The 27,414-nt window shown below is 43.9% G+C and overlaps 1 protein-coding gene across 5 annotated transcripts; it reads left to right on the forward strand.

Annotated features, from left to right (window-relative positions):
* On the forward strand, positions 1 to 27,207 carry LOC135440007 (homeobox protein unc-4-like). Of its 5 annotated transcripts, none has more exons than XM_064698948.1 (4): positions 10 to 882; positions 23,258 to 23,484; positions 26,479 to 26,629; positions 26,693 to 26,832. In XM_064698948.1, exons 1-3 carry the CDS (start codon positions 444 to 446, stop codon positions 26,620 to 26,622), a joined length of 810 nt encoding a protein of 269 aa, XP_064555018.1. In that variant the 5' UTR covers positions 10 to 443; the 3' UTR covers positions 26,623 to 26,629; positions 26,693 to 26,832. The 5 variants fall into 5 exon arrangements, with proteins under 5 accessions (XP_064555019.1, XP_064555018.1, XP_064555017.1 ...); XM_064698947.1 differs by having other exon boundaries at positions 21 to 882; positions 26,479 to 26,618; positions 26,693 to 27,192; XM_064698949.1 differs by lacking the exons at positions 26,479 to 26,629; positions 26,693 to 26,832 and adding an exon at positions 25,038 to 25,262 and having other exon boundaries at positions 1 to 882.
* Positions 27,208 to 27,414: the final 207 nt, after the last annotated feature.

Raw genomic sequence — 27,414 nt, forward strand, 5'->3', positions numbered from 1 at the left:
TCAACTTTGAAGCGTCGTCGCGCGCCTCTTCTCTCAATCTCTATCTCACTCTCTCTCTCACTCGCTCTCTCACTCGCTTTCTCTCTCTCTCTCTCTTTCGCACTTACTCGCTTGTGTTAGCTCGCTCGCTCGGCGCGTAAATCAGCGCCTCGGAGCTTTGAGTGTAATTTTAATTCGAATCAATTTGTTTGTCGCCGCCGCGGCCGGCGCACAGTGGGTCTCCATCGCTGCCATCGCCGGGTCTCTCTCTCAGCATTCTGCGGCCAAGACGAAGTTCGAGTCGCATATCCTTTCTGGCCGTTTCAGTTGTTGTTCTTGTTGCTGCGCCGTGTTTGGTTAACGTGTGATGCAACAGTTGCGCCCCCAGCCGCCCCACAGTTACCAGCGTTCGGCACACACACCACCCCCGCCCCTCACACCCAACACACCGCAGCGTTCCTCGAATGGATCATCTGCTCAAGCAGCTGGCAGCGGCTGCGCAGGCGCACACGCAAGCCCCGCTGATGGGCTTGCCAGGCTTTGGAGCCGGCGTCCATCCAACCGCCACGCATCCGCATGCCGCATCTGCGCTACAGCTCTATGCAGCCGCAGCCGGCTGGGCGCCATTTCTGGGCCTGAGTCCGCTAAGCGGGGCCAGTTCCAGCTATCGCCATGGAGCGGCGCCTGGCGCCTCCGGCAACGCCTCCGTACACATGCTGCGTCACATGGCGCTGCTGCAGCGCGCCAATGCGGCTGCAGCGGCGGCCAATGCAGCGAGTAAGCTGCAGCAGCTTAAGGAGCAGCACGAGGACCACGACGACGATGACGACGACGACGACGAGGTGGAGGTGGAAGCACTGGAGCCAGCGTCACGTAAAATGCTGCAAACGGAGGCTCTTGAGGGTGAGTTTTGAGACCAAGATCTTATATTCCTCCTTCTTAAATTCGTAAACGTTTCACTGGCTGCGCTGCTTAGCTTCAGCTTGATATCTGAAAATCTTAATTTCAATTTCTCTTAAACTTACTCTGGATTACACAATTGTTAATTTTTACTGACTCCCTTACTTAGCTAACTTAATTCGGCAAAGTTTATATTTCAGTTTTGTCTTGAAAATCATTTATTATTTGTTCACTTGGTCCCTTCCGTTATTCTTCTTTGTGCCGCATTCGTAAAGTCTACACTGGCTGGGCTTTTTAAGCAACGCATTCACGAAGCCTTATCTTAGCTTGTAGTTTAATTTTTTACTCATTTTCTCTTTTATCCCTTTGCCAATGCATACGTAACCGTTTTTCTGACAGCTGCCAGCTAAAAAAAATGCCTTTTACTTGATAATCATATTGGGCCATAATTTGTATAGTTAGTAAATGAATTAAACCTTTTTTATAAGCAAATTAAGTGGAAATAGCGTTTAATTCGGTTTAATTTTAATTTATTTAATAATTAAATTATTTTCCAGCTCAGCGTGCTTTAAGCAAAGCTCAAAACCCAATTGCCTGCACCAATAGCAAGGCAGCTAGCACAGACACACAGACACACACACACACACAGTCGCACAGAGAGACACACATGTATTTGCGTCTGTGTGCGAAGGCACAATATGTGGCCGACTCATTATTTAATAGCAAGCATTTTGGCAGCGACGTCGACTGCGACGCTTAACAGCACAAAATCGCAAAAGCACACGCTAAAACAACAACAACAACAACAGCAAGAGCAGCAGCAGCAGCAGCAGCAGCGCAAAACGGAATCCAGTTTTGTTGTTGGCGCCCCGGCGCGCACTTTATTCAATTTACCAATAAAATTTCAATCGCATTGCTCTTTTTAATCAATTCGCTGCGACACGCACAGCAGCAACAACAACAACAACAACAACTATGCATAATTTGTTTGTTGTTATGTTTTTTGATCAATTTTTAATCAACAACAAAATTTGTGGGCCGACGCTAGCGCCACGGCGCCTGCAGCGGCCATTTGTGACATTGTTGCTGTTGCTGCTCTCTCTCTCTCTCTCTCTCTCACGCTCTCGTTTGCTACGTTTGCGTGCGCCTGTGTGTGTGCGTGTCTGTGAGAGAGCTGCCGTTATTTTTGTTGCTTTTTGATTATGCGCGTAATTAAATTTGGCAAGCAATTTTGTGCCTTTTATTTTTGGCCATGCAAAAATAATTAGGAAACCGAACAGCACCAAGATTGTGAGTGCGAGAGCGAGAGCGAAAGCGAGAGAGAGAGAGAGAGAGAGAGAGAGCGACAGCTTTGAATGCCTCACGTTATGCATTGAACAATGCATGAAATTTCACGTAATTTGGCATGCCTGAACGTTATTAAATGTGCCCAAACCGCAAATGCCTAGAAGCTAGTGTGGCCAAACTTTGGTAGAGTATTGGAAGATAGTTTGGCGATAAACAAAATTGTCCAGCTGTGATAGGCATGATATTATTTAGGAAGATACAACGTTGAAAGTTAGAAAGGAGAAAGAAGATGAAAAAGAAAAGGGTTGTTTTCGGATATTATTTGGATATATAAGTGAGAAGAGAGGCAGGGTATTATAAGCCGAGTTGCTAGCTGAGATCCTTTTGAAAAGAATCACATGAGTCCTTCGAACTCTTTCCCAATCTTTACCATTCCCCATAATTTTGGAATTTTTCCCAAAGGTTATACAACCTCAATTACAAATAGAAACAGAAATATTGAACAGAAGAACAAGCAACTATTTTTGAGTGTTCACCATTTCTGTGCAGCCATCCATTCAGATTATCCACCAATAAGGCTGGCTGTTGACAAACCATTTTGTCAACGTGCCCGGAAAGGGACTTCGACTAGGAGAGGGCGGAAAGGAGCCGGAGCAATGCACAAAGGCAGCTGCACAGAGGGCCAAAACTGTCAGCACGGCAGGTGAACAGGCCAAGCAGAAAGAATGTTTCCATTTCCATTTCCATTCGCACAACCATTTCGGTTTCCTGCTCCCAATCGCTATGCCAATTTCAGTTCCGAGTCTCGTCTCTTCTCGTCTCGTCTCTTCTCGTCTCGAGTCCTGTCATTAAAGGCGACGGCGACTGCCCATTGTGTTCGGCGTCAACGCCCCCGCAAAACTGAACTATTTCTTCTTCATATACATATGTAACACATATACATATATATATATGTATATGTATGTATGTATATTTTCTTTCTTTCTCGAGCCGCCTCTCAAATTGGGTAAACGCCCGAGCGGGCCAAGAAATTTGTAAAACATTTCGTCTTTGGACGAGAACGGGAAATTAGCTGCCATTAGTCATTTTTATTGTTTTCGGTCGCGGAGCCAAAAAAAAACAACGGCAGCAACAACAACAATAGCTGAGGAAAAACATGGTTTGGCCCAAATTGGGCAACAAACAATTTGTATTAACAATTTTTCCATTTGGCCCGCGGTCCGCGGTCCGAAGTGAAATGTCTTAATTATTTTGGGAGCTAACCGCCTCCTGCCCCTCCGCCAATTCGACAAGCCGACAGCCCAACAAACATACAATTTACGTTTACGACATTTTAATTAAGTTTTTCTTTTTTCCTTGGCTTTCCCTCGGCCTCTGCTGACCACTGCCACCGCTCGCTTGTGGAAATTGAGCAAATTAATAAGAACGCCATTGGCACGCCCCGAAAACGCTTGAGCTGGCCTATGCCCAGTGTGCCCAGTGTGTTCAGTGTGCCGGCTCCCAATCCCGAGCACTGCTGATCATCATCGGCCGTGATCATCAGTGATGAATGAATTGAGCTGATCTCCTAGTGCTCATTAGCCTCGCCGACCGCGAGCGCGTCTGGTAATTGCCTTCATTTCTAAGGGGCCTACCTAGACCATAGATTAATTGTGTATGTGCGTTGAAGTGGAGCTGAGACTTAGTCAATTGGATGATGCTCCTAGATGAAAACGAGCTTGGCATTTGATAGAACTCGCAACGAAGACACGATACGCTTACAGTAGCTTATTCGACTCGTGTACAGTTTTTGTTTAAATAGGTTTTTCTTTTTTTATATTCTGCTTTGTGCGGCATCCTTAAACGTGCATCTGTCGCGCAAGTGTATCCGTTTGCGTTGATTCCGCTTTGTGAGGCCCTTTTACTTTTTGCATTCCCCTTTGTGTCGCATTCGTAAATGTTGCACGGTTAGCTCAGCCTAGACAACCCCGAACGGATTGCCTAGCAAGCCACACGCGTGGCAGGGTAATTGATAGAAACCCAAAAACAAGACTGGAAGCCACGCGGAGCCATCAACATCAGCGGCTAATGCGCATTTGTGTGCGCCTCTGGTCTGGTTGGCTGGTCCGATTTCCACAGATTTTTCCCCATAATTAATAAACCGCTCAGCATCAGACGTCGTCATTCGTCTCGTTCGCTAATTGGTCGCTCGTCAGTTTCGGAGCAACTCAGCCAGACTCAGCCAGACTCAGCCCGGCGCGAGACGCGAGACGCTCCAAATGAGCTTTTGACGAGCGTTTTGCCTCGGGAAATGATAATTATTTAAGTGACTCTCATTTAGCTGCGACCACTGCCAAAAATAACTGAAATACTTGAGAGAAAACATAAATATATATATGTATTCATATTCATATACGTGTATATACATGCATATTTAAGACGAACAGCTGCAAAGTGGAGCCATTCGCCCTCGCCGCCAAGCTATTTGCATAATTTACGAGGGCGACAACCCTGGCTGGGCCCATAAATTCACCCAATTTGTGCTCGTTGGCCGCTAGCCAGCTGAAAATTTCACGACTGCCCGGCCAAATGGAATCGCATTTTGGCAGCGACCAACCTTCACGTAAACCCAACCCCCTTTCCGGCACAATACCCAACCCTTCTTTGAGCCCAAACCCCCTCCCCCCCTCCCCCCAGCCACGCCAACGAACCACCCACGTGGGCGTGTGGAGCTATTCAGCTAATAAAAATCAAAAGGCGTTTTGTTCGCTAAACTTAAATTGAAAACACTTCAGCAGCAACAACAACAACAACAACAACAACAGTACAACAAAAGGATAAACACTTCAAGGGGCGGATTTGGCTTAGGTAAAATAAAGCCCAAAAAGAGTAAAAAAAAAACCCCCCACGCCTCTGGCTGTCTGTATATGTGTGTGTGTGTGTGTGTGTGTGTGTTGCCGTTTAGCACAAAGATGGCGGCTGCAGATAATGAAATTTGCCGAAATAAAAAAAAAAAAACAAGAAAGCGCGACTATTCTTGGCAAGCCGCAGTTTAAATACCCTACATTTAGCTTCATTTCCCAAGGATATGTCCTGAAATGATATGATGTGATATGATATAGTTATCCGACTCTTTGCGATCCTGGGGATACGCTTGAGGCAGACTGAAGCTCGCAAAAGCTGACTTTGGTTCAGAAATCTTCAAAATACACAAAAGTTCTACACACCAAAACGGATTAAACAGTTGTATATATAAATATACATAATATCAGATTTATCTTATTTATAGGAAATTTGATATTACCAAATATCAACTTTTTTTCAAGATAGCCCAGGAAAATAGTTAATTAGCATCTTGTTTAATAAGAATAACAAGAACTTTGTATGAAATTCTAATTTTTGACGCATGGCTCGGACAACATAGTCCGATCGGGCTAATTACGGTATATATCGTCTGCTACACATGGAAGCTTTTATGTAATGTCAAAGGATGAGAGCTTGAAAAGTGCGAGGCTGATTTATATTTGTATATATAATATATATGTTTACATATTGATATGCTTATTTCTACATCTATATATTTTTGTATACTCCTTGGGCGCGAAAAGATCTCCTAATCCTGCGTTACACTTTTCGTGACAAAATTCAGATACCCTTTATAATTGTATTAAAAATAACAACAAATGTTTTGGCGACCCGGGAAAGGCAGTGGGGAGGGGGGAGGGGGGAGGTTGGGCGCCCGCTCGACTAAAGCCATTGCATTTTTGTTAACTCGCTTTGCTGTTGCTGTTTCTGTTGTTGCTGTTGTTGTTGTTGTTGTTGGCCATTTTCAGTTTTGAGGCGTAATTTGTTGTTGTTGTGTCTTATGCAGCCACGCCCCCAACGCCTCCCCCTAAACAAATGGCCAATAAGTTGGCAGCCAAATTGGCCAGGCCATTTGAGATTAGCCGTTTAGGAGTCCCATTAAGCAGAAGGATTGCAAATGAATTCACTGGCTCTTACAACCCCCCCCCCCCTCTCCACTCCACTCCCCTCCCCCTCTCCCGTCTCTTGTCCGCCTGTGTGTTGTCATTTTGCATTTTGCTTGCTTTTCGCTTTATTTCTTTTTCATAATTTGTGAAGTGCACAGAAGTGGAAACTTGAATGCGAAGTGGCACTTCAGGCTGCAGGGGGGGGGGGGGGGGGCGGTTGGGCGGTTCGGTGGATGGGTTAAGGGGAGAAGGGGGTTTACCATCTGACTTTTTGTTTAGCTTCTTCTTCTTCTCCTTCTTCTTATTCTTGACTTGCTGTCAAAAACTAAACTCAAATAGTTTCTTTATTATTTTATTTCATCCCAAAAACCAACTAGATCTGTTGCTAGAACATTAAGCTACCTATCTTTAAGTTCATAGAGCTTCAATTTAGCTGGAAACTGCTTTAATTTAAGTTAAATTTAGCTGGATCCAGACTTTGGAACCCGGCACTATATATATTCATCTAGACACTTCTCTTTAATATTCCACTAGAAAGTGAAAAATGCTCAGATAGAAAATACTTCTATGTCATATTTCTGTTCAAGGATGAATCGGGCAGACATATACATATATACATATACATATATATATATTATATGCACTGCTCTATTCGTTCAGAAGTACATATATATTATGTCCACATTTCAATAATATATATATGTATATAGTATATGTATATATCCGATTCAATTTGATTAATTTGTCAGATACGCTAGAAAAATAATGGGAAATCTTCCTTGCAGTAACTCATTTAATCGACCGATTCCTCCTATAAAAGCTATATGATATAGTAGTGCAATTTGATTCATTTGTCAGATATGTCCGATAAAATAGCGGGATAAATCAAATGCTGTGCTTCGTTCAGATAATCTTCCTCAAGGTAACTCATTTTATCAACCGATTCCTCCTATAAAGCTGTAAGTTTTGACTCGTATGTGAAAGTCTTAAATGCCAAGATTCTTGAAGATATCTTCGAAAAAAAAAACAGAAAAGTTATTAAATAACTTAATCTTCGGCCAATCGCACCTCTGCCAGCTATATAAGATAATCTGCCGATCTCGACAAATCATACACAATAAGACGGAACTTTAATGCTGATAGATATGTATATTGATTCGGCTGACTCGGATGCTGTTTGAGTATATATATGTATATACTTAACAGGCTTAATAATATGTTCAGTAAGTGTTTAACCAGACAAAACTTTTAAGTTTTGGTTAACTCAGACATTGAGACATTGCTGCTTAATCTAATTACATGAAATGATTTAATTTACAGTCTAAAATGAATGCCACGTCCAGTTTATAGAAACCTGTTCGGTTCAAAAAACAAGCAACAAACACACGTAGCTCATAGCTGATCAATAATGATTAAATACATATATATATATATGTATGTACATGTATATATTTTTTGGGGATTACCCCTGCATCCGGCGCCCAGAAAATTCCTTCGGTTTGAGCGAAAGCCCAGGCGGAAAAGAAAAGCCGCAGACACGTAGAGTTAAGCGTTTTACCACAAAAACCGAGGCCCCTTCCATTGGCCCATCCCCATTCCCATTCCCATTCCAATTCCCATTCCCATCCCCATCCGCAGCCAGCGTCAAATGTTTTGTCGTCCCTTTTCGTATAGCCGCACACACGTTTCGATTTTATGTTATCTCCATGGGGCTTACCAAGCGATACGCCCCGGCCCAGTCCACCCGCAAGCGCTGCTCGGGCAACGACATGAAAATTATGTAAAACTTAAGTAAAAGATGAGCTCGTCAAGAATTATGACACCCAAGGGACGAAGATGTGTGCGAAGCGCAACAGTGAATAAAGCAAACAGCAGCAACAACAATAACACACACACACACACACACACACACACACACACACACAGAGCTACACTACTCGCTGTTGTTGTTGTTTAAACAACCCCAAAAGAGGCCATAAGCCATATGAATAGAAAGCGAGCGAGATTGCAAAAAGTAAGCAGCAAATTGAAATACCCTTTTAAAAAAGCAGGCAGAGACGCAGCCAATGCGTCAGCAAATTAATAGTAAAAGTAACGAGTAAGGACTATCGAGTGAAGGGTAGCGAGTAACTACTAGCAAGTCAGGAGGCTAGTGACGAGTGAAAACAAAATAATGACGTGTAAAAATGTGTGAAAAAAAGTGACGAGTGACAAGGAACGAGTAACGAAAAATAGTATAAAAAGTAACCAAATTACAAGCGAATAAAATGTGATGAGTATTGAGTAACGAGAAAAAAATAGGGGTGAAGCTAGTAACGAGTAGAATGTACAAATCGAAATGTGTCGAGTAACTAGCGCCAATTAAGGGACTACAAAACGAAATAAGTAACTAACGACGAGTTCAGAGTAACGAGTAACGAGCTTTGACCTGCAATAAATAAATGAGTATTGATTATAGCATAAAAAATGGAGCGTAAAGTACATAAAAAGAAACAAGTAACGAGTGAATCAAACGAACAACGAATAATGTTGAATGTTGCGATTCCATTATGCAGGCAGGCTAAAAAGCATACACATATATTTTTGAATATGTTTGTGTGTTAAATTCAATTCCCTCGCTACTCGCTACGCGGATAAACGTTAAACAACACTGCACAAGTGCAACGAGCAGAGCATAATACCCCCAAAAAGGAGGGAAGCACAAGGATAAAAAGGCCGAAATCAAATCTAAACTAAAACTACAACATGAGGCATTTAAGTGGCAACCCCCCCTCCACACACACACGCACACACACACGCACACACACGCACTCGTTGAATAGCAGCGAGTTAAGCAGCCAAGCTTATCCCGTGTATCCACCCACTAGACGATGCTCGCTTGGCGCTCGTAAATGCCTCATGTGCGTTTATATTGAAACAGATTGCTCCGCCAGCCGTTGCCTCGACTCGACCCGACCCCCGCGACCCCCCCCCCGAGCCCCCTAGTGCCTAGTTGCCACACTCGTTGCTGCTCGTGCTGTCTCTCGTGTTGTGTGTCCTTTGTGAAATTGTTGCGGTTTGCAATTTGCTGCAAATGACACTTGTTGTGAGCACCCGGGCAGCAGCAGTTGCTTCTCAACCCTGTGCACCACCCCCCTTTTGCCAGTTGCCAGTTGCCAGTTGCCAGTTGCCAGTTGGCAGTTGGCTGTCCCCTGTGCCGTGTCATCTGTCCTGCGGCTCTGTGCACATCGTCCTGGTCTTAGGTGGCAGCCATGTTGGCCTCTTCTTCATGGCTGCCGCCGAATGCGTGCGTGCGTGCGTGCGAAGGCGACGCATCGACTGCGACGCGCATCAACCACCAAACGGCCAGCAGGAGGCACAGCCAGCATACGCCCCACCGACCCCGCAACGCCCCTTACGCCCCTTGCCCCCCCGGTTGCGGGCCGTATGAAGCCATTCGTCCCGTTCGTCCTGTTCGTCCCGCACGACACTTTGGGGCTAATACAATTTATACACTTGGCTTGGCGTCGTTTCGGTTTGGCTCAGTGCCACGCCTGGCAATACGGTTATGGGGCGTCCGAGCTGGGATTTTGCGGCAGGATATGCGGCTGGTGGCAAGGCGAGGCAAGGCGAGGCGGGGCGAGGCGAGGCGAGGCGGGCCACGATTGTCAGCCAGTTTTACGGTTGGATCAATGTTTATGCCGTTACACACAGACACACACACACGCACACAATCACAGCGCGGCATTTATCCTTGTTACACGAACACACACACACACACACACAGAACAGCAACAACAACAACAGGAAAATGTGCCCCGCAAAAAGCTTTCTCGTTGGCTTTTGGCGACGTTTGTAAATTGGAAAATTCTTGCTGTGTGTGTGCGCGTCTGTGTGTGTGTGTGTGTTGGCTGGTAACTTGCTTTGTTATTGTTGTTGTTGTTGTTGTTGTAGCTACATATTTCTTGTATCCATCGCCCGGCGTTCCGCTCGTTGGGCCGCCCATCGCCCCGCGTCTTTGTCTCCGTCTCCGTCTCCGTCGTTGTATCTAATAAACCTTAAATGAAGGCAATATTGTGGGGTTGTTTTGGGTTAATATTGAAACGATAAAATTGAATTGAGCCGTATGCCACAAGAGCAACAGCAACAACAACAGCAACAACAACAGCAACAACAACAATGGCCCAGACGTCCCTGAAAGTTTTGCTGGGCTCGGTTTTTGGCAAACTTTTGTTGGATTTTTGTGAGTTGTAATGACACTTTTAGCTGACTTTGTAGCCATTTTGCTAGCTATCTCTATCACTATCAGTCGCTCCCTCTCTCTCTCTCTCTCGCCCTCTCTCTCTCTCTCTCTCTGTGTGTGTGTGTGTATTTGCTTGTGTTTTCCGCTTCCGTTGCCATTGAAAATGATGTTGTTGTTTGTTCTCGTGTGTGGTTTTTAATCAATTTTTCCAAACATTTTTGGTATAAATTTGCCCTGTGTGTGTGCGTGTGTGTGTGTCTGTGGGTGTGTGTGTCTGTGGGTGGGTGTGTGTGTGTAAGTGTGTCCCTTCTACACATCAATATATGCCGCATACTTGCGAAACTCAACTTTGACCAATTATCGATAACTTATCGATAAAAATATCGATATATATGTGCTGCATTTGTATGCAGAAGTGACTCTTTCTTAGTTGTTAAGTAGCTCAATAAGATGAACTCATAAGCAAATAGTTATCGATAGCTTTTCGCTCAACTATCGATAACTTCTGCGTTATCAGCTATCGATCATTTATCGAGCACTTTTCGTAAACTGCTGTGAGAAAAATACAGATTTGTGTTAAGTAAAAATTGCAAATTATTTTAAATGGAAGCCAGAGCAACCAGTTATCGATAATATTTTCAGATATTTTCATGTTTATAAGAAATTAAATTGATGAAAAAGGAAAGAATCACAGCAATGTTATATAAATGTATATAACTATCTATCTATTTAGTTATCTATCTATAAATCTATCTGTGTGACTATCCATCGATCTATCTATCTATATATCCATATATCTATCTATCTATCTATATTAAGCTAATATTCCTTACCTAAAAAAAACAGGTTATTATTAGATTCATATAAACTCTGCTGGAAGATCTGTTGCCAGAATTTCTTGCTTAGATCCCTCACCACGATTTCTGTATTTTTACCTGACATGTTTTTTTATGTCAATTGACATTGACTTATTTTTAGTTTTTATTTGATTTTATTTTTTCAAACTACCTTGATAGCCCGTCTTCATCCAGAGTTTGATCTTGGATAGATAGAAAGATAGATGGATAGATAGATAGATAAATAGATAAATAGATAGATAGATAGATGGATAGATAGATAAATGGATAGATGGATAGATAGATAGGGTAGATTTCGTAGCACATCTCCAAACAGTTTTTTTTTTCCAATTTTGAGCTGCCCGTTCTGCTGAAAATATTGAATTAAAACAATATTTTCTTACAGAAATTGCGGGCTAAATTTCAGCTGCAGCCAAAATTGGCAAGAACCAAATGTGGTTAAATAAATCCAATAAAGCTTTTTATGCTTAGCAGCTGAGTCTTTCACAAAAGTTGTCAGTTTTGAACCGAAATAAATATAAATGTCGGGCTCAAAGCCGTTTTAGAGCCTTGGTAACATAGTACAATTTTCAGTTTCTTACGGATTGGGCTGTGCACTGATCATCAATCAGTCAGTGAGTCAATCAGTCAATCAGTCAGGAGCTGGCAGTATATGTGTATATAAAGGCATGTTTTTATTGATGGCATATCTAAGGCTATTTGGAATTGGAGATTCTACCCCATTTTAAGTTCCGGTCTAATCGCAATTTGCGGCTCGGTGTCTGCGACGCGACGCTTTTGCTGTTGCCCCCGTGTTGCAATGGCTGTTGCAACGGCTGCCCCTTGCGAATTTGCGTGTCTGCAAAAGGTAATTCAAATGCCGACGGCATTTTATTGGCCAGCAACACCAACAAACGGAACAACAACAACAACAACAACGAGAACAACAAAGACAACAACAACGCGTTGTTGCTGCGGCTGCTGCGTTTTTTTTATTAATTGAAAAGTTAATTAAAGGTGATAAAAATTATACATGCCACCGATTTTCGCGCTGCAGGCGTTCGCCAGCAACAGCAGCAGCAGCAGCAGCAGCAACAACAACAACAACAACAACAATGGACAATGAACAAGGCAGATAAAAGAAAACACGTTTCAATTACATGTACGCACACACACGCACACATACATATGTATGTACCTGCTACGCTCTTGAACTGCTTGTGTGTGTGTACTAATTACATACATATGTATGTATATGTAATGCCCAATTTGCGTACAGTCTATTAAAGCCTTTGATGCTGTTCTTATATGCACATTCACACACATATATATACATATACATATACATACACATGCACAATGCGTAAATATATGCCGTAGCGCTTATAGATTCGAATATGCCTGCCCATTTGATCAATTTTAAATACAGGGCTCTGCTTTTACGCACAGCATTTACAACAAGTTGCCGTTTGCAGAGCTCGCTCTCGCTCGCTCGCGCCCGAGCAGAGGCGTCGCAGCCGACGTTGACGTTGCCATAGTTTGTGCACTGAGCCAAATGAAGAGAGAGATTGGACATGGACAGCGAGAGCGGGAGCGTGTGGGCGGCATGCATACATATGTGCAGGTGTGAGCGAGATAGCGCAAGTGCGCAGCATGGCAAGTTAATTAAATCCTCATGTATTAATCACGGCACCTACCATCACCGGCCGTCGTTCACCGCCCCCTCGCCCTCGCCCGCGCCCGCGCCCGCCCCCTTCTTTGCCACCATCATGACGCTCTATTAATCGCCATCGCCGCAAACAAACTCGTTGGCCGTACGTCCTGGCGTCTGTCTCTCTCTCTCTCTCTCTCTCTCTGCTCAGACGTCGGCGTCGCTGTCCGGCCGTCTGCCTCTCAGCTCCACGTCTCTGTTTCGAGTTTCCAGTTTCGAGTTGGAGCTGCAGTTCGAGTCTCAGTTTCAGTTTCAGTCTCTGCGCTTGCGTGATTCTGATGGCAAATTAATTCCTGGTAATTTGTTTTGATGTGATGTGCGACTTGAAATTGATTGAGATTGTGTTGTTGTTGTTGTTGTTGTTGTTGTTGCTGCTGCTGCTCTGGCTCGGGCCAATACCAGCAACAACAAGAACGACAACAACAATGAAGGCAGCTGAGAATTTATTAAAGCAGCAGCAGAAATCAATTTTTATGCTGAGCTTTATTTTTGCGCTTTGCTTTTTGTTGTAGCTCTTCGTCTTGCTGCTGTTGTTGTTGTTGTTGTTGTTTTTGATCATTTTTAGCACCTTTGTAGCCCTCTTCACCTTTCTTGTTGTTGGGCTTATGCATAAATCATAATCCATAGCCCAGACATACATACATACATACATAACTTTCAATTAATAAACTATTGTTTATATTAATAGATTTTTGTTGTTGTTGTTGCTCTTCGCACGCTGCTCATAAATTTAATTTGTTTGCACAATTAATTTTAAACCTCATACATGTGTGTGTGTGTGTGTGTGTGTGTGTGATAATAATAGAACACAAATTCGACAACAATAATAATATATAAATAAAACAAAAATTACATTTACTTTGAGCTCTGATTGCGCGACTTGAGCTGCGTGAATCAGTTCATTTGAACAGTTCATTTGAGCTTGTGCTCAGGCGCGAGTGCAATCTGTAGCATAGATAGGGGCAAGTAGCAAATGAACTAGTTTCATGGGCAGTTACAGTTAGGCAAATAAACTTGAGAACGGATGTATGCTGATAAAAAAAAAGGGAAGAAATTTTAAATAATATATTTGAATATAACTTCTAAATGTCTATAAACAAAAACGCATTATAAAATGCAATGAATAAATGCTCAACTAGTTCATTTGTTCCGTTTGATTCGGTTTTGATTCGTTTCTTCGAGCTCAACTAGTTCATTTGTTCCGTTTGATTCGTTTTTTAAAGCTCAACTATTTCATTTGTTCTGTTTGATTCGGTTTTGATTCGTTTCTTAAAGCTTCTTCGTTCGATTCGATTTTGATTCGTTTCTCCGAGCTCAGCTAGTTAATTTGATTTGCCTCAGTTTATAGGTTCGTTGATTTGAACTCGAGTGCTTAGCTTAACCTTCCAATCTTGTCCATCCACCCACTTAAATTGCATATTTGCCTAAGCTCATCTCGAACTATGCATTGCACCTGCAGCTGTTTCTTCAGCTCAGACACAGATTGCAACCGAGATTCGAGGATGGGGCAACGGCTCGCTCGCTCTCACACGGACCAGGATCCCGGGACCAGGGACCAGGGTTGCACGCCCACTCGAAGTGGTGGACGTCGTTCGTAATCAAATTAAGTAAATTACAAGCTCTCAAATGTGCAAGACTCGTGTTTTACCTCGCTAATAACTGCCGAAAAGCAAAAGTTTCTGCCAGATACCAGTTGTAAGCCCCAACTCCGCATACCTCAACTTACCCCCCCCCCCCTCTTCCCCTGCAGTCCACAATCTGGCAGCCTCGAACCTGAACTGCAAACTGATCGTGCGATCAGTGAAAGGAGGGAACCAACACGGACCACAGCGCAAAACGCAGCCACAACTTAAGAACTCAATTTGAAGCTTTAGCTCGGACTCTGTCTGGCCACAGCTGAGCTTTCTCTCTCTCTCGCTCTCTCTCTCTCGCTCTCGCTCTCGCTCTCTCGCGCTCGATCTCGCCGTGCTGAGCATCTGCTGTGCGCTGGCTGATCTTTGCCGCGCTTCCTTTCTAAATTGATTTTGAAAACAAAATGATCGTAAATTTTGATCGCCTTTGCAGCCTCTGCAAATTACTGAGCTTTTGCTCCGAAACTGAAACCAGACCCGCCCTGATCATCAGTTGCTGTTGTTGTTGTTGTTGTTGTTGCTGTGCCTTGGCTTTTATGGGCCTTGATTGAGTTGTCATATTTTATTACCGAAAATTTTAGACAACGCCACAACGACTTTGACTCGCAACCGCAGCGAAACGTTTCATTTGCCGTGGCGAATTGCGATCGTCGGCGTCGTTGGGGTCTGACACAGACGCTGGCTGCGACGCCGACTGCGACAATGTCGGCACATACGCTTAACACCTGTGTTCGCTCTTGCTTGCAGTCGCTCTATGTGTGTGTGTGTGTGTGTGTGTGTGTCTGTGTATGTGTGTATGCGCATGTGTGTGATATTCAGGTGATAATATGCCCGCCATTTTCGTAATGGAAAGTAATTATTGTTTGCGGCAACGAATTACAGTAATCGTCATAAAATGTTTCCCCATGACTGCCTACAGCAAACCAGGCGAGGGAACGCCAACAACCAGGCAACCAGGCCCAACACCAAGACCCAACAATCAGCGGCAGTAAACAGCAACAACAACAGGAACAACAACAACAACAGCAGCAGCAGCAGCAGCAGCAGCAATAACAACAACAACAACAACGAGCAACAGCCGTTGTCCATTGTGCCCTGCTATAATCAAGGGAAATAACATTTTCAAGCAGCGTTAAAACTAACATTAATTATGTCCGAAACGAACAAAACGATCAGCGAGAGCCGGAGAGGCAAAAAGCGAAGCCACTGGAAGGAAGGCAATGCGAAAGGAAAGCAAACCAAATTGGGCAAAACTTTCAAAGAGAGCCCCGTACCCAGCGTGCCAGTGTGTGAGAGAGTGCCAAAGTGCGCGACAGCATATTAGGCAACGGGAAGGTGCAGTATTGTGAGAGAGCGGAGGTAGCGGGTGTGTGCGATTGATTGTTATTGTTGGTCGTTGGAAAGCAGTGGCGCCCTCTAGCGCATGATTCGAGCATCGAATGCAGAGCGCAGGCCAAATGGCAGTAAAATGAAAAAATTGAAAAAAAGTCAATGTGCAGCAGCTGAAGATGGACAGCGGATGCAGCAACAGCGGCAGCACCGTACGCGGAACATTGCTCCAGAGTTACGCCCCAGACAGCGCAGGCGCAGGCGCAGCAGCGATGCGGCTGCAGGCGGGCAGCAACAATGTTGGAATTGGGGACTGGAACTGCGACTGGGATGTTATGCAGTGGCAGCGACGCCGACGCCAACGCCAAGCCAAGACAAGCCAAGCCAAGCCAAAACTAACGAGCGAGCGAGAGCGCAACAGGAGGCCAAAGAGCGAGCGAGCGAGCGAGCGAGCAACGTTAATAAGAAATTAATGTCTTGATCATTTTCGATCGTTATGTAAATCAATCAGGCAAATTATAGCTCAGGGGCTTGCCACAATAATTAGACCCTATTCGTAATGCAGCCGCAAAGGCTGCAACAGCCAGCCAGGGCGAGCGAGCGAGCGAGCGAGAGGAAGAGAGAGTGAGAGAGAGCGAAAGAGCGGGAGCAGCAGCAAAGACAGCGTTAAAGGCCTCGATAGTCATGGCGTGCAGACGACGCAGACGCTGACGCGCCCCTCGAACGTAGGGAATAAGAAAATGCAAAAAAAAAAAACACACAAAACAAAAAAAACAAAAAAGAAGAGGAAACATTTTTGCTGGCATGCAACGCCTTGATGTCTTCTTCGGAGCTGAAGCTGGAGCCGACGTCTTCATTAAAACAACAAAACATTTATGCGCCGCTTTGGCATGTCGCTGTCCGCTGTCCGCTCTTTGAGAGCTTTTCGTCAGAGCGGACCCGGGGCTGGACTGGGCACAGGCTGCAGCCCAGCTCCAGCTCCAGCTTCAGCCTCAGCTCCAGCTTCAGCCTCAGTCTCGGCTTCAGCTGTGGCAGCAACGTAACAAGATGCGTAAAAATTATTGATTTTCCTTGACTTGATTGTTGTTGGCTATCAAAATTTAATCATAACATGCAACACGAGACCAGCTAGAGGGAGACAGACAGACAGAAAGAGGGAGGGGAGGCAGACTTAAGGATCGGCAACATGTTGCCAAGTTAACCACTTGAATTTTCAATTTTGCATCGCAGCAGCGGCAAGTAATTTGCTGCGTTGACGTGCCTGGCGTGGCAGATGAGCAATGACCCGGCACCCGAGCTGCCAGTCGCCGAAAGGGTGGATCGACGGGGAGGGGGAGGGGGAGATGGAGGGGGAGATGGAGGGGCACTGGCTTGTGTGTGTGTGTGTGGCATACATACATACTCGGCCGCTGCTCGTCGTGTCGATCAATTCGTTTTAATGCAAACAACTCATATAAATTCATGTGCAACTTGGCAGCAGACGCGCCAGATCGCCAGATTGAGGTGAAACCTCTCTCCCCTCCCCTCCCCTCCCCTCCCCTCCCTCCTTACCGCTGCCCTGGCTGGGCTCTCGACTGGCGTTCGGGTCAGTCCACTCGGTTGTTGGGCCTCTTCCAATTACCGTCGTCCGCAAGTGCAAAGAAATTCATTAATTTAACTGCCACACATTTGTTGCCCACTGTGCGCCCCCCCCTCCCCCCTCCCATCCACACTTTGGCGCTTAGGGAATGGGCGTGTAAATGTAATGCAAATGTAATTGCAGCAACTGCTTAACCTGGCCAATAACACGAGCCATCAATTGTGCCTTAACCCTCGACCCAAGCCTGCGGAATCTTCTGCACAAAGCTATCGTTGTGGCTGCAGAAATTACCCGGCGTGCCACGTGTGAGAGGAAAAAACTGACTTTTAGTATATTACAAAACATATTTTCGAATTTTAACAAATACGACGTTTAAATAAAAACAGTTGAAAAGCAAATTTCATTCGCTATTAATTTTCCATTAATTATTGCCTAATATAAAGACTGGTATATATATTCTAGATCATCATTAACTGCCGAGTCTATGTATCTGCCCGTCTATATGTCTGTCCGTCCGTCCGTCTGTCTGTTTTCATCGAACTAATCTGTCAGACTTAAGGCTATCGTCTTGATACTTTGCATAGGTCCGACATTCTTTACATACATGTATGTATATGTATATGTATATTTATTTATTATATATATAATTATAATTATAAATAAATTGTATAAAAAGCGCATAAATATTATATGCGAACCAAAGTCCAGAGTATAAATCCCTAATAGAATATAAATTCTTTAATATTGTTTGTAATATAGTTTTTGTAGATCTTGCCCGAGATCCGAGATGCCTTTCTATTGAGGCTCTCTGAAATTCCCACGTCTCAGATACGCCGAGCGGGGGGGGGGGGGGGGGTGCATTTAGCGTGCGGTGTGCAAACAATTTACACACTCCAAAGTTGCAGACGCAGCTCTGGACTCTCGAACAATTCATCAAAGTGAAAGAACAGCAACAACAAGCAGCTAAACGACTTTGACAGGCAGTGAAAAGGGACAGGGAAAGGGACAGGGAAGGGGACAGGGAAGGGGACAGGGAAAGGGGTTACAACAAAAACAAACCAAGGCAACAAACAAAAAAAAACAAACAGGAGAAACAAATCGAATACCCTGCAAAAAAAAAAAAAAAAAATGAGGGCGCGTGGCTGACTTAACGCCCTGTTTTGTAGTTGTTTATGTTTTTTTTTTTTCATACAAGCAGCGCGGCGGGTGGAAGGGGGGGGGGGGGGGAGGGGGTTGGGTGCTGGCTATGCCGAGGGTCGCATAATTAGCAGCCCTAATGTGTGTAACGCTCATATTTTTTTCTGCCCCTCATTTTGTATGCCCTGAGCCCATTGCAAATGGGTGAAAAGGGTATATTGGTTTTGTGCAAATGCAAATTTGTGTAACAGGCAGAATGAATGGTCGTAGACCCCAGAAATTATACATATTCTTGATCAGCATCAATATCCGAGTCGATCTAGCCATGTTCGTCCGTCTATCCGTCCGTCCGTCTGTCTGTCCGATTGTCCGTCCGTTTACCCATCCGTCCATCCGTCCATCTTTCCGCCCGTCTGTCCGTCCGTATATCCCTCCATTCATCCGTCCGTCTGTCTGTGCGATTGTCCGTCCGTCTATCCGTCCGTTTATCCGTTCGTCCATCCGTCCATCTTTCCACCCGTCTGTCCGTCCGTCTGTCCATTCGCCCATCTATCCGTCCGTCCATTCGAGTATCTTTCCGTCCATCTATCCGTCCATCAGTCCGTTCCCCTGTCCATCCCTCCGCCCATCTCAGTTAGTTTCCGATAATCGATTACTTGCTCCGTTGTCAAGCAATCGATAAACACAGTTATCGAAATCCTGTACTTTGAGCAAATCCCTTAGGTTTTTGAGAGCCCAATAGAGATGAAGTATCTTTCATTTCATAGATCGAGCTACATTTGTGGTTGTTAGAAGAGTCTCCAGGGTATCCCCAAGTCGGGCACTACCGATAAGAGCTCTCTCACTTGTTTTTACTGCGTCTCTGCCTCTATTTGACTTTCATTTTTTGTCAGTTTTTTACAATTTGTTCGTCCGTTTAAAATAGAACAAAATAGAAAGAACAAAAAAGGCAAAAAGCAAATCAAATCATGTGACAAGTTTCTAATGAACCTCAAAAGGTGCCACGACCCGGTCTGAGGCGGCCTCTGACAACCCCCACGTCTGGCATTTGTGTGGCCTATAAATGCTAATGAGCCCAGCGTTTATTCTACTTACCTTTTTTTTTTTGTCCATTTTATATTTTTTATTCTGTTCTCTTTTTTTTTTTTTCGTGCATTTTACCCACGTTTTTTTATTGTCGTTGTTGCTGCTAGTTAATTTTTTTTATAGATTTTTATGGTGATTTTTTGGGCAATTTTTTGTGGGTCGTTCGGCTGATTCTTGTGGGACCAAATTTTGCTGCTGCTGCTGCGGCTGCTGCTACTGCTGCCGCTGCTGCTACTGCTGCGGCTGCTGCTACTGCTGGCAGTAGTTCTGGCGACGGTTGTGTTAGAGATTTGATTCGCCTTTTGCTTGCCCCCGAGGCGGGTAGTTTTGTCCGCTCAGCGTTATGGTCATGAGCCGTGTTTGATTTTTCTTTTCTCCCCGAGGGCCGCAGTTCAGGCCAATCGCCCCCTTGCTTCCTCTCTATCTCTCTCCCATTCTCTCTCTCTCATTCTCACTCTCGCTCTTTGCATTTGGTTCCACTTGAGTTTGTTTGCTTAACGACCTTTGAAATTAGCCAAAACTAAGGGGCAATAGGCGTTAGATGGACCCAATGCAGCAGCCCGTAGATTAGACACTGTCCGCAGAGTCTGACAACAACAACAACAACAACAACAACAGCAACAAAAGCAACAATAACAATTTATACTATTTATATGCAAATTTTGCAAGCGCCTCGCAACTGTGCACCATTTGCTGGCCTAATTAAAATTGGGCTACCCATTTTTAATTAGGCCAAAATACAAGCTACAACAAACAGATTTATATGTAAGCAGGTACGAGCGGGATAATCGACAGAGAAGGGGAGAGAGACAGAGAGAGAGAGAGAGAGAGAGGGAGAGGGGGAGTTGCTGTCTGAGATGAGTTAAGGAATTGCTTGGAGCTTGGAGTTCTTCTTCCTCGTCAGCCGAAACGCTTCGCTAACTCAATACCCTTTGTGGGCCTTAGCATGCTTCAGTATATCCTAGCAGCAAAGTCCTAGGGGAAACCAAAACCCATTCGAGAGCTAACGAATATTTTAGTACAAGATTTAATTGGGGCAAGCGGAAAGCATAGCAAGAACTACCAAGCCAAATGTGCAACATTTCAACCTAAATCTTAAATAAAAAACAACAAGCATTTATGTGAGAAATGAAAACAGACGAGCAAATATAGATATCTTCGGTTCGTCGAAGATTTTATATCCTTGCCGACAAGATCGTGAAGGCTGAAAAAAAAAACATCTTGTCAAACAGAATAAATTGCATAAAAGAGTCTACTTCCCGACCGATCGTTCCTATGGCAACTATATGATATATTGGTCCGGTGTTCATAAGATTTTGCATATATGCAGGGATCAAAGGGAATGATATCTTGACATATATATATCTTGTTTACCATACAGGAAACTACTTCCGGACCGATCGTTTCTATGGCAACTATATGATATAGTGGTCCGATCCGGCCGATGCCGATGTATGCAAAGATTTGCAATATCTTTAAAAGAAAGAGACTAGTTAGAAATACCATCGAAATTACCTTCGGTGTTTATTGTCCGATCTTTATGAAATTTGCAGTTCAGCGAAATCGCATAAAAATCTATGCAAATACCCAAGCCCAAGGCTTAGTTACTTACAATTTTAAAATAGTCGGTGGGAAGTTATTTAAAAAGTGAAATATTTTAAAGCTGTTTAAGCTATAAGAGAACCTAGTTGCCTAGTTAGATGCATCCAGCTCTTATAGTTTTCCAGCTATGGGCATTTTGCAGAATCGATTATTCTCGATTTTATGTACGACAGAAATCAAATAAAAACTCATGCTGCGCATCTACGTGCATATATATTTCAAATCTTAATTCTCTAGCTTTTGTAGTTCCTGAGTTACAGGCGGATAGCTGGAACGGGCTAAACGCAGCGCATCCTGATTAAGGACGAAAACGGAGATGCTTTCCACGGACTGTCTCTATATAGTTAAGAGTCGAGTATTAATCGTACAGCGATTTCTTAGCTAAACTTCCGTTCCGTTGAATGTTTAACTCTAGACCTTAAGCCGCATATCCCTCTGCTGGGCAGCTCATTGATTATTTTCCTAACTGATTTGGTGGCTGTCATAATTTCGGTGCTCGTCCTTATCAAATGCCTGTCCATTATCTGATTTAGTGCCAGCCCCTTTCAACTTCGGCTCGGACACGCCCAGCCAGGCAGCGAGGCCGACGCGTCCACAGCTTCCTATCGATTATAGTTAATATATGAAGGCGCTTCGTCTGCGTTGCCTTCTAGCAAATTAGGGGCACAGACCCCAAGTGAAACTGTGCCACAGCACAGCGAGAGAGAGAGAGACAGCGAGAGAGGGAGAGGGAGAGGGGAAAAGTCAGAAAGTCAACAGAAACCATAATTCAGATCATTTTATTTATAACACCCTTGAGGAATTATATTTTATTTACTCTTTCAAGTGTGATGATGAGGCCGCTGAGCCAAGACCCGAGATTCGTACGAATGGACAAGGACCTGTTACCCCTCCCACCCCCCCCCCCCCTCCAACTCCCTTCCTCTTACCACGCTGTGTGTTTTCTCTATGAAGTGTCTGGTCCATTGTTGTGTCAATGCCGAGGGTTGGAACGGGCCGCGAGACACTCCTTCGTTTTGGTAGCAGATGTGTTTATAAATTGTTGAAATCTGTGTGCATTTTAACATATGAATATCACGTACCAGCGCCTCGAATCAGCTACTCAAGGGTGCGGACTGCGGGCTGGAGCTCCTTGACTTGGGCTCATCATTACGTGGAGCTGCTGCAATCAAATCTTCTCTGTTGTGCATTTTATAGGCTTTTATTTAACTTAGGTTGGGTTTTGTTACCGCCTAATTGGTTGGTTAGCAAATTCTGCAATTAAATTTCACTTAAAACTGCAACTAAACATGGGCCAGGCCAGGCCAATGCCAGCTGTGGGTGGGCTGGCTGGTCTGGCTGACTTTAGGCGCCCGAATCGGGTCCGCGTTACATGTATTTTACTTCCGCAGCGGCGCTTTAAACATATCCGAGCCACCAGGCACTGGCAACACCCACCACTTCCTAATTGTGAAAACCAATTTGCGCTGCTATAAATTAGAAAGACAAACGACGGCAGGGCAGGGAATCGACGGGCAGGGCAGGGAAACGACGGCCAGGGCACCGACAACGTTGCCAATGCAATGAGCGCCCGAGCAGGGACTGCGACTTTGGCTGGGCGCCCGAGCAGCCAGCTGGGCAAAGAGACTTTGGCTGCCGGGCTGACGGGCTGGCTGCCTGGCAGGCGGGAGGTGCGCCCAAGCCAGGGCCGCAAAGCTGTGGGCGTGGCACTGGGTTCCTGTTCCTGTGTGCGGTTAGCCGTTAGCATATCTTGGAAATTTACATAAATAGACTTTAATTGTTTGCAATTATAATACGAGCCGAGCGCAAGCGAAGCCCAACGTGCACAGGCGGGCCAACAGCCCTACACTCTAGTTGGCTACCTCCCCCCTCCCCCCACCCCCCCCCTCCATCCAATTCGCGCTCTCTACCCCGCCCACGCGCTTGTCAGTTAATTATGGCCGCTTGTTGGCAGCAGGCTACCCATTTGCAAAAGCGGCTAATGCCAACGACTTATCGACTCTTGCAGTCTCCTCGGCCTCCGCCTCCGCCTCGGCGTCAGCGTCCGCCCACGATGATGAGACGGCCAGCGAGAGCAGCGCCGCAGCCGCCGCCAATCGTCGACGCAGCCGCACCAATTTCAACACCTGGCAGCTGGAGGAGCTCGAGCGCGCCTTTCTCAGCAGCCACTATCCGGATGTGTTTATGCGCGAGGCGCTGGCCATGCGTCTGGACCTGAAGGAGGGCCGCATAGCGGTAAGTCTCCATCCACTTAATAGATCAATTGATAATCGATAATCGATAACATTAATGACCAAAAAAACAGAAGGCAGTTGTCAGCACATGAACAGCTTCGATCAATCAGCTAAATATTACTCTCAGTGGCAATTATTATTTACCGATAACTTATCGATAACACGTGCGCATTTGATTTATTTCAGAAAGTACATTTCTCAATCGATAGTTTGCGATGCTTTCGATGCCATTCGCTTAACGTCTATCGACAATATTGTAGCGATAACTTATCAAAACTTTCGATTGATAGCACACAATCTCTTTGGCGATATCATTTAATTATCAACCTATCGATAATTTGCTTTAGATTGTTCACATGCATGAAACATGTAATCTATAATTATTGACAATACGCATTCGTTTGATTAGTATTAGTATTAGTATTAGTATTAGTATTAGTATTAGTATTAGTATTAGTATTAGTATTAGTATTAGTATTAGTATTAGTATTAGTATTAGTATTAGTATTAGTATTAGTATTAGTATTAGTATTAGTATTAGTATTAGTATTAGTATTAGTATTAGTATTAGTATTAGTATTAGTATTAGTATTAGTATTAGTATTAGTATTAGTATTAGTATTAGTATTAGTATTAGTATTAGTATTAGTATTAGTATTAGTATTAGTATTAGTATTAGTATTAGTATTAGTATTAGTATTAGTATTAGTATTAGTATTAGTATTAGTATTAGTATTAGTATTAGTATTAGTATTAGTATTAGTATTAGTATTAGTATTAGTATTAGTATTAGTATTAGTATTAGTATTAGTATTAGTATTAGTATTAGTATTAGTATTAGTATTAGTATTAGTATTAGTATTAGTATTAGTATTAGTATTAGTATTAGTATTAGTATTAGTATTAGTATTAGTATTAGTATTAGTATTAGTATTAGTATTAGTATTAGTATTAGTATTAGTATTAGTATTAGTATTAGTATTAGTATTAGTATTAGTATTAGTATTAGTATTAGTATTAGTATTAGAATTAGTATTAGTATTAGTATTAGTATAAGTATTAGTATTAGTATTAGTATTAGTATTAGTATTAGTATTAGTATTAGTATTAGTATTAGTATTAGTATTAGTATTAGTATTAGTATTAGTATTAGTATTAGTATTAGTATTAGTATTAGTTTTAGTATTAGTATTAGTATTAGTATTAGTATTAGTATTAGGTTTAGTATTAGTATTCGCATTAGCATTATTATTGTTAGGATTAGATTCGGTATCAATATTGGTTTAGGTATTGGTATTGGCTTGGTATTAGTATTGTTGTTGGTATTTGTATTGGTATCGATATTCGTATTGGTATTGGTATTGGTAATGCAATCGGGCATCGAGCTAGTTGCGTGCTTGTTGTAAAACAATTTGAGGGCAACTGCAACTCAATTACTCAATAAAACCAATTACCTGACTATTTTTATTCATTACAATTCATTTTATTTCATTTCGAATTGCGTTTCGTGTCGCTGGCTGTTGCAATGTAATTTCAATTGCAACCAAGTTGTAGCCCCTGCGATTGGCGCTGGCGATGACGATGATGATGTCGATGACGATGACGAGGACGGCGACGACGACGGCGATTCCATAGCTGGGTTTGCATGTCAGCCGTGTGATTATCGTCGTCGGTTTCTTTGGCTGAGACACTCGTCTACGCTTTAGCCAGAAATTGTTTCTTGACATGACATATCAATTTGTCAATGCGAAAAAGACGAGACGAGACGAGGCACTACGACAGACAGACAGACAGACATGCGGAGAGACGGAGAGACGGACAGGTGAGCCAGCTGGCTGATGGGCGGTGCAGTGTGGTGTGTTGCGGTGTGGTGCGATTCGGTTTGGTTTTGGTTCAGGTTGAGGTTTGAGGCGCTCGTTAAAGCGCAGGCAATGTGAGCATCGCATGCAGCTACTCAAAAACAATTTGCTGCACATTAAAAAATGCACAATGCATGCAAATGACTTTAAATTGAAGTGACACACTCGCACACACACACAAACACACTCGCACACACTCGCACACACACTCGCACTCGCACGCCCACTCGAAATGCGTTCGCGTCGCGGTTGAGTCGCTCCTCAAACTGCCCCTCAATTAGCGACGCCATTTTGTTTACGACCCGCCGTCTAACCCCATGAATAACGAGTGCATATCGAAACTGAAACTGTGAATAGTCGCACACAGCTCTACGTCCATTATAACTAAATGATGATAACGATATTATAATAATCACAATATTCATTATTCAGCGAACGATCTGCCATTAATTGTTAGCCAATTCTTAAAGGTATGCTTACGCAAATTGCCTCAAAACTGGTTCAAATATTAATTATGCAATAAACGATTTCTATATTACCCTAGCTAAGGTTAGCTGGGCAAAAGCTAGCCCTGTGAAAACAAAGCACTCTCTTTTAGCATTTTAAGCAAAGTATTAAGAAAAACTAACATTTGCTGCTGCATTTGAACCAGCGACCTCTCGCTTGCTGGTCCGACGCGCAGACAACTAAAATACGCAGACTCTTCAAATTGCGTTTGCTTAGCACAATTTTAAGAATGCATTGTCTTAAATGTTTTTCTGGCAAAATTTGTCGAATGTTTTCCGCCCAATTGGAATTTGAATTTTCCGAAAATTTCGTCAAGGAGCTACAGACAGTCAGTCAATCAGTCAATCAGGAGGAAGAGCTTTATGTATATGAAGATTGAATTGTTCCATTAAAAATTATAAGAAATGAGATGAATCAAGATACGAACGAAAAGCAAAGTTCACAACTATGTTAAGCCAGGTGCCAAGATCAGGACAATAAGCTGATCTTATGTCTCAATCTTCACCAGAATCGGATCGGTATATCATATAGCTGTAATATCATGCGAGAACGAAGCGCTGCGATAACCTAATTCTTAGACCAGGCTTTATGTAGTCATATTAAATATATTAATTATTGTTCACTTTCAGGTTTGGTTCCAGAATCGCCGGGCCAAGTGGCGCAAGAAGGAGCACACGAAGAAGGGACCGGGTCGGCCGGCGCACAATGCACAGCCGCAGAGCTGCAGCGGGGCTCCGATACCGTTGCCGGAGCTGCGTGCCAGGGAACGGTAAGTGGCCGGTACAGCTAACCAGATGCGAGCCAAAGTCTAAGCCCAAATCAATGACCAATCCTCACGAGCAGCGCACAGCGCAGCAAGCGCATCGCCAAGGCGATCGAGCGGCAGGCGCGCAAGCTGCGGCTCAAGGGACTCGACGTGAATGTGGAGCAGCTGCGCGCCGACTATCTGGCCGCGCACCGCAATGACATCGAGCACGCCGAGCTGGAGCAGGACGATGAGCTGCCCATCGATGTGGTGGGCGTCTGCAGCGACAGCCTGGACAACTCGCGGTCGCACAGCTCCAACCTTGCCGCCGCCCTCACGAACCAAAGAAGCTGCCCGGACAACAGCTGCGATGGCAGCGCTGTGATAAAACTGGAGCCACTGGAGCCACTGGAAGCACTGGTACCACTGGAGTCTACTAATCTGCCCCCGCTGCCCGCAGAGCCGACGCAGCCGCCGCCGCCGCCGCCGCCGGCGCAGCAAAAGCCGCAGCACAATTCATGCTTCAGCATCGAATCGCTGCTCGGCACATAACACCCATCCAGAAGCAATACAACAACTATACAAATTATTTATTTTTTTAATAATATATTATATTTTTTTTTTTATTTTTAATCTAGTAATACCCACTAAGTGTGCAGGGTATGCTCAAGTTGTGCAAATATATGTGAAAGGCTAAAACTGAACTCTTCCCGACTTTCAATTGTCAAGCTTGAATATTTCATTTCTTAAACTGAATAAATTTCAATTTTTTTATTTAAGATCCCGTGCTGAGTCCAGCAAGATATTTCCCAGATAAAAT

Source organism: Drosophila montana, unplaced genomic scaffold (assembly GCF_035044405.1).
Source record: "Drosophila montana isolate Dmon_TW-CO22-7 unplaced genomic scaffold, ASM3504440v1 contig_786_1, whole genome shotgun sequence".
In the NCBI taxonomy this organism is placed as follows: Eukaryota; Metazoa; Arthropoda; class Insecta; order Diptera; family Drosophilidae; genus Drosophila; species Drosophila montana.

Bases quoted from the DNA above. Each gene is read 5' to 3' on its own strand.
- LOC135440007 (XM_064698947.1), top strand. From the start codon at position 444: ATGGATCATCTGCTCAAGCAGCTGGCAGCGGCTGCGCAGGCGCACACG. The intron at 23,485-26,478 runs GTAAGTCTCCAT...GTTCACTTTCAG, and splicing joins TGAAGGAGGGCCGCATAGCG to GTTTGGTTCCAGAATCGCCG. The intron at 26,619-26,692 runs GTAAGTGGCCGG...CCTCACGAGCAG, and splicing joins GAGCTGCGTGCCAGGGAACG to CGCACAGCGCAGCAAGCGCA.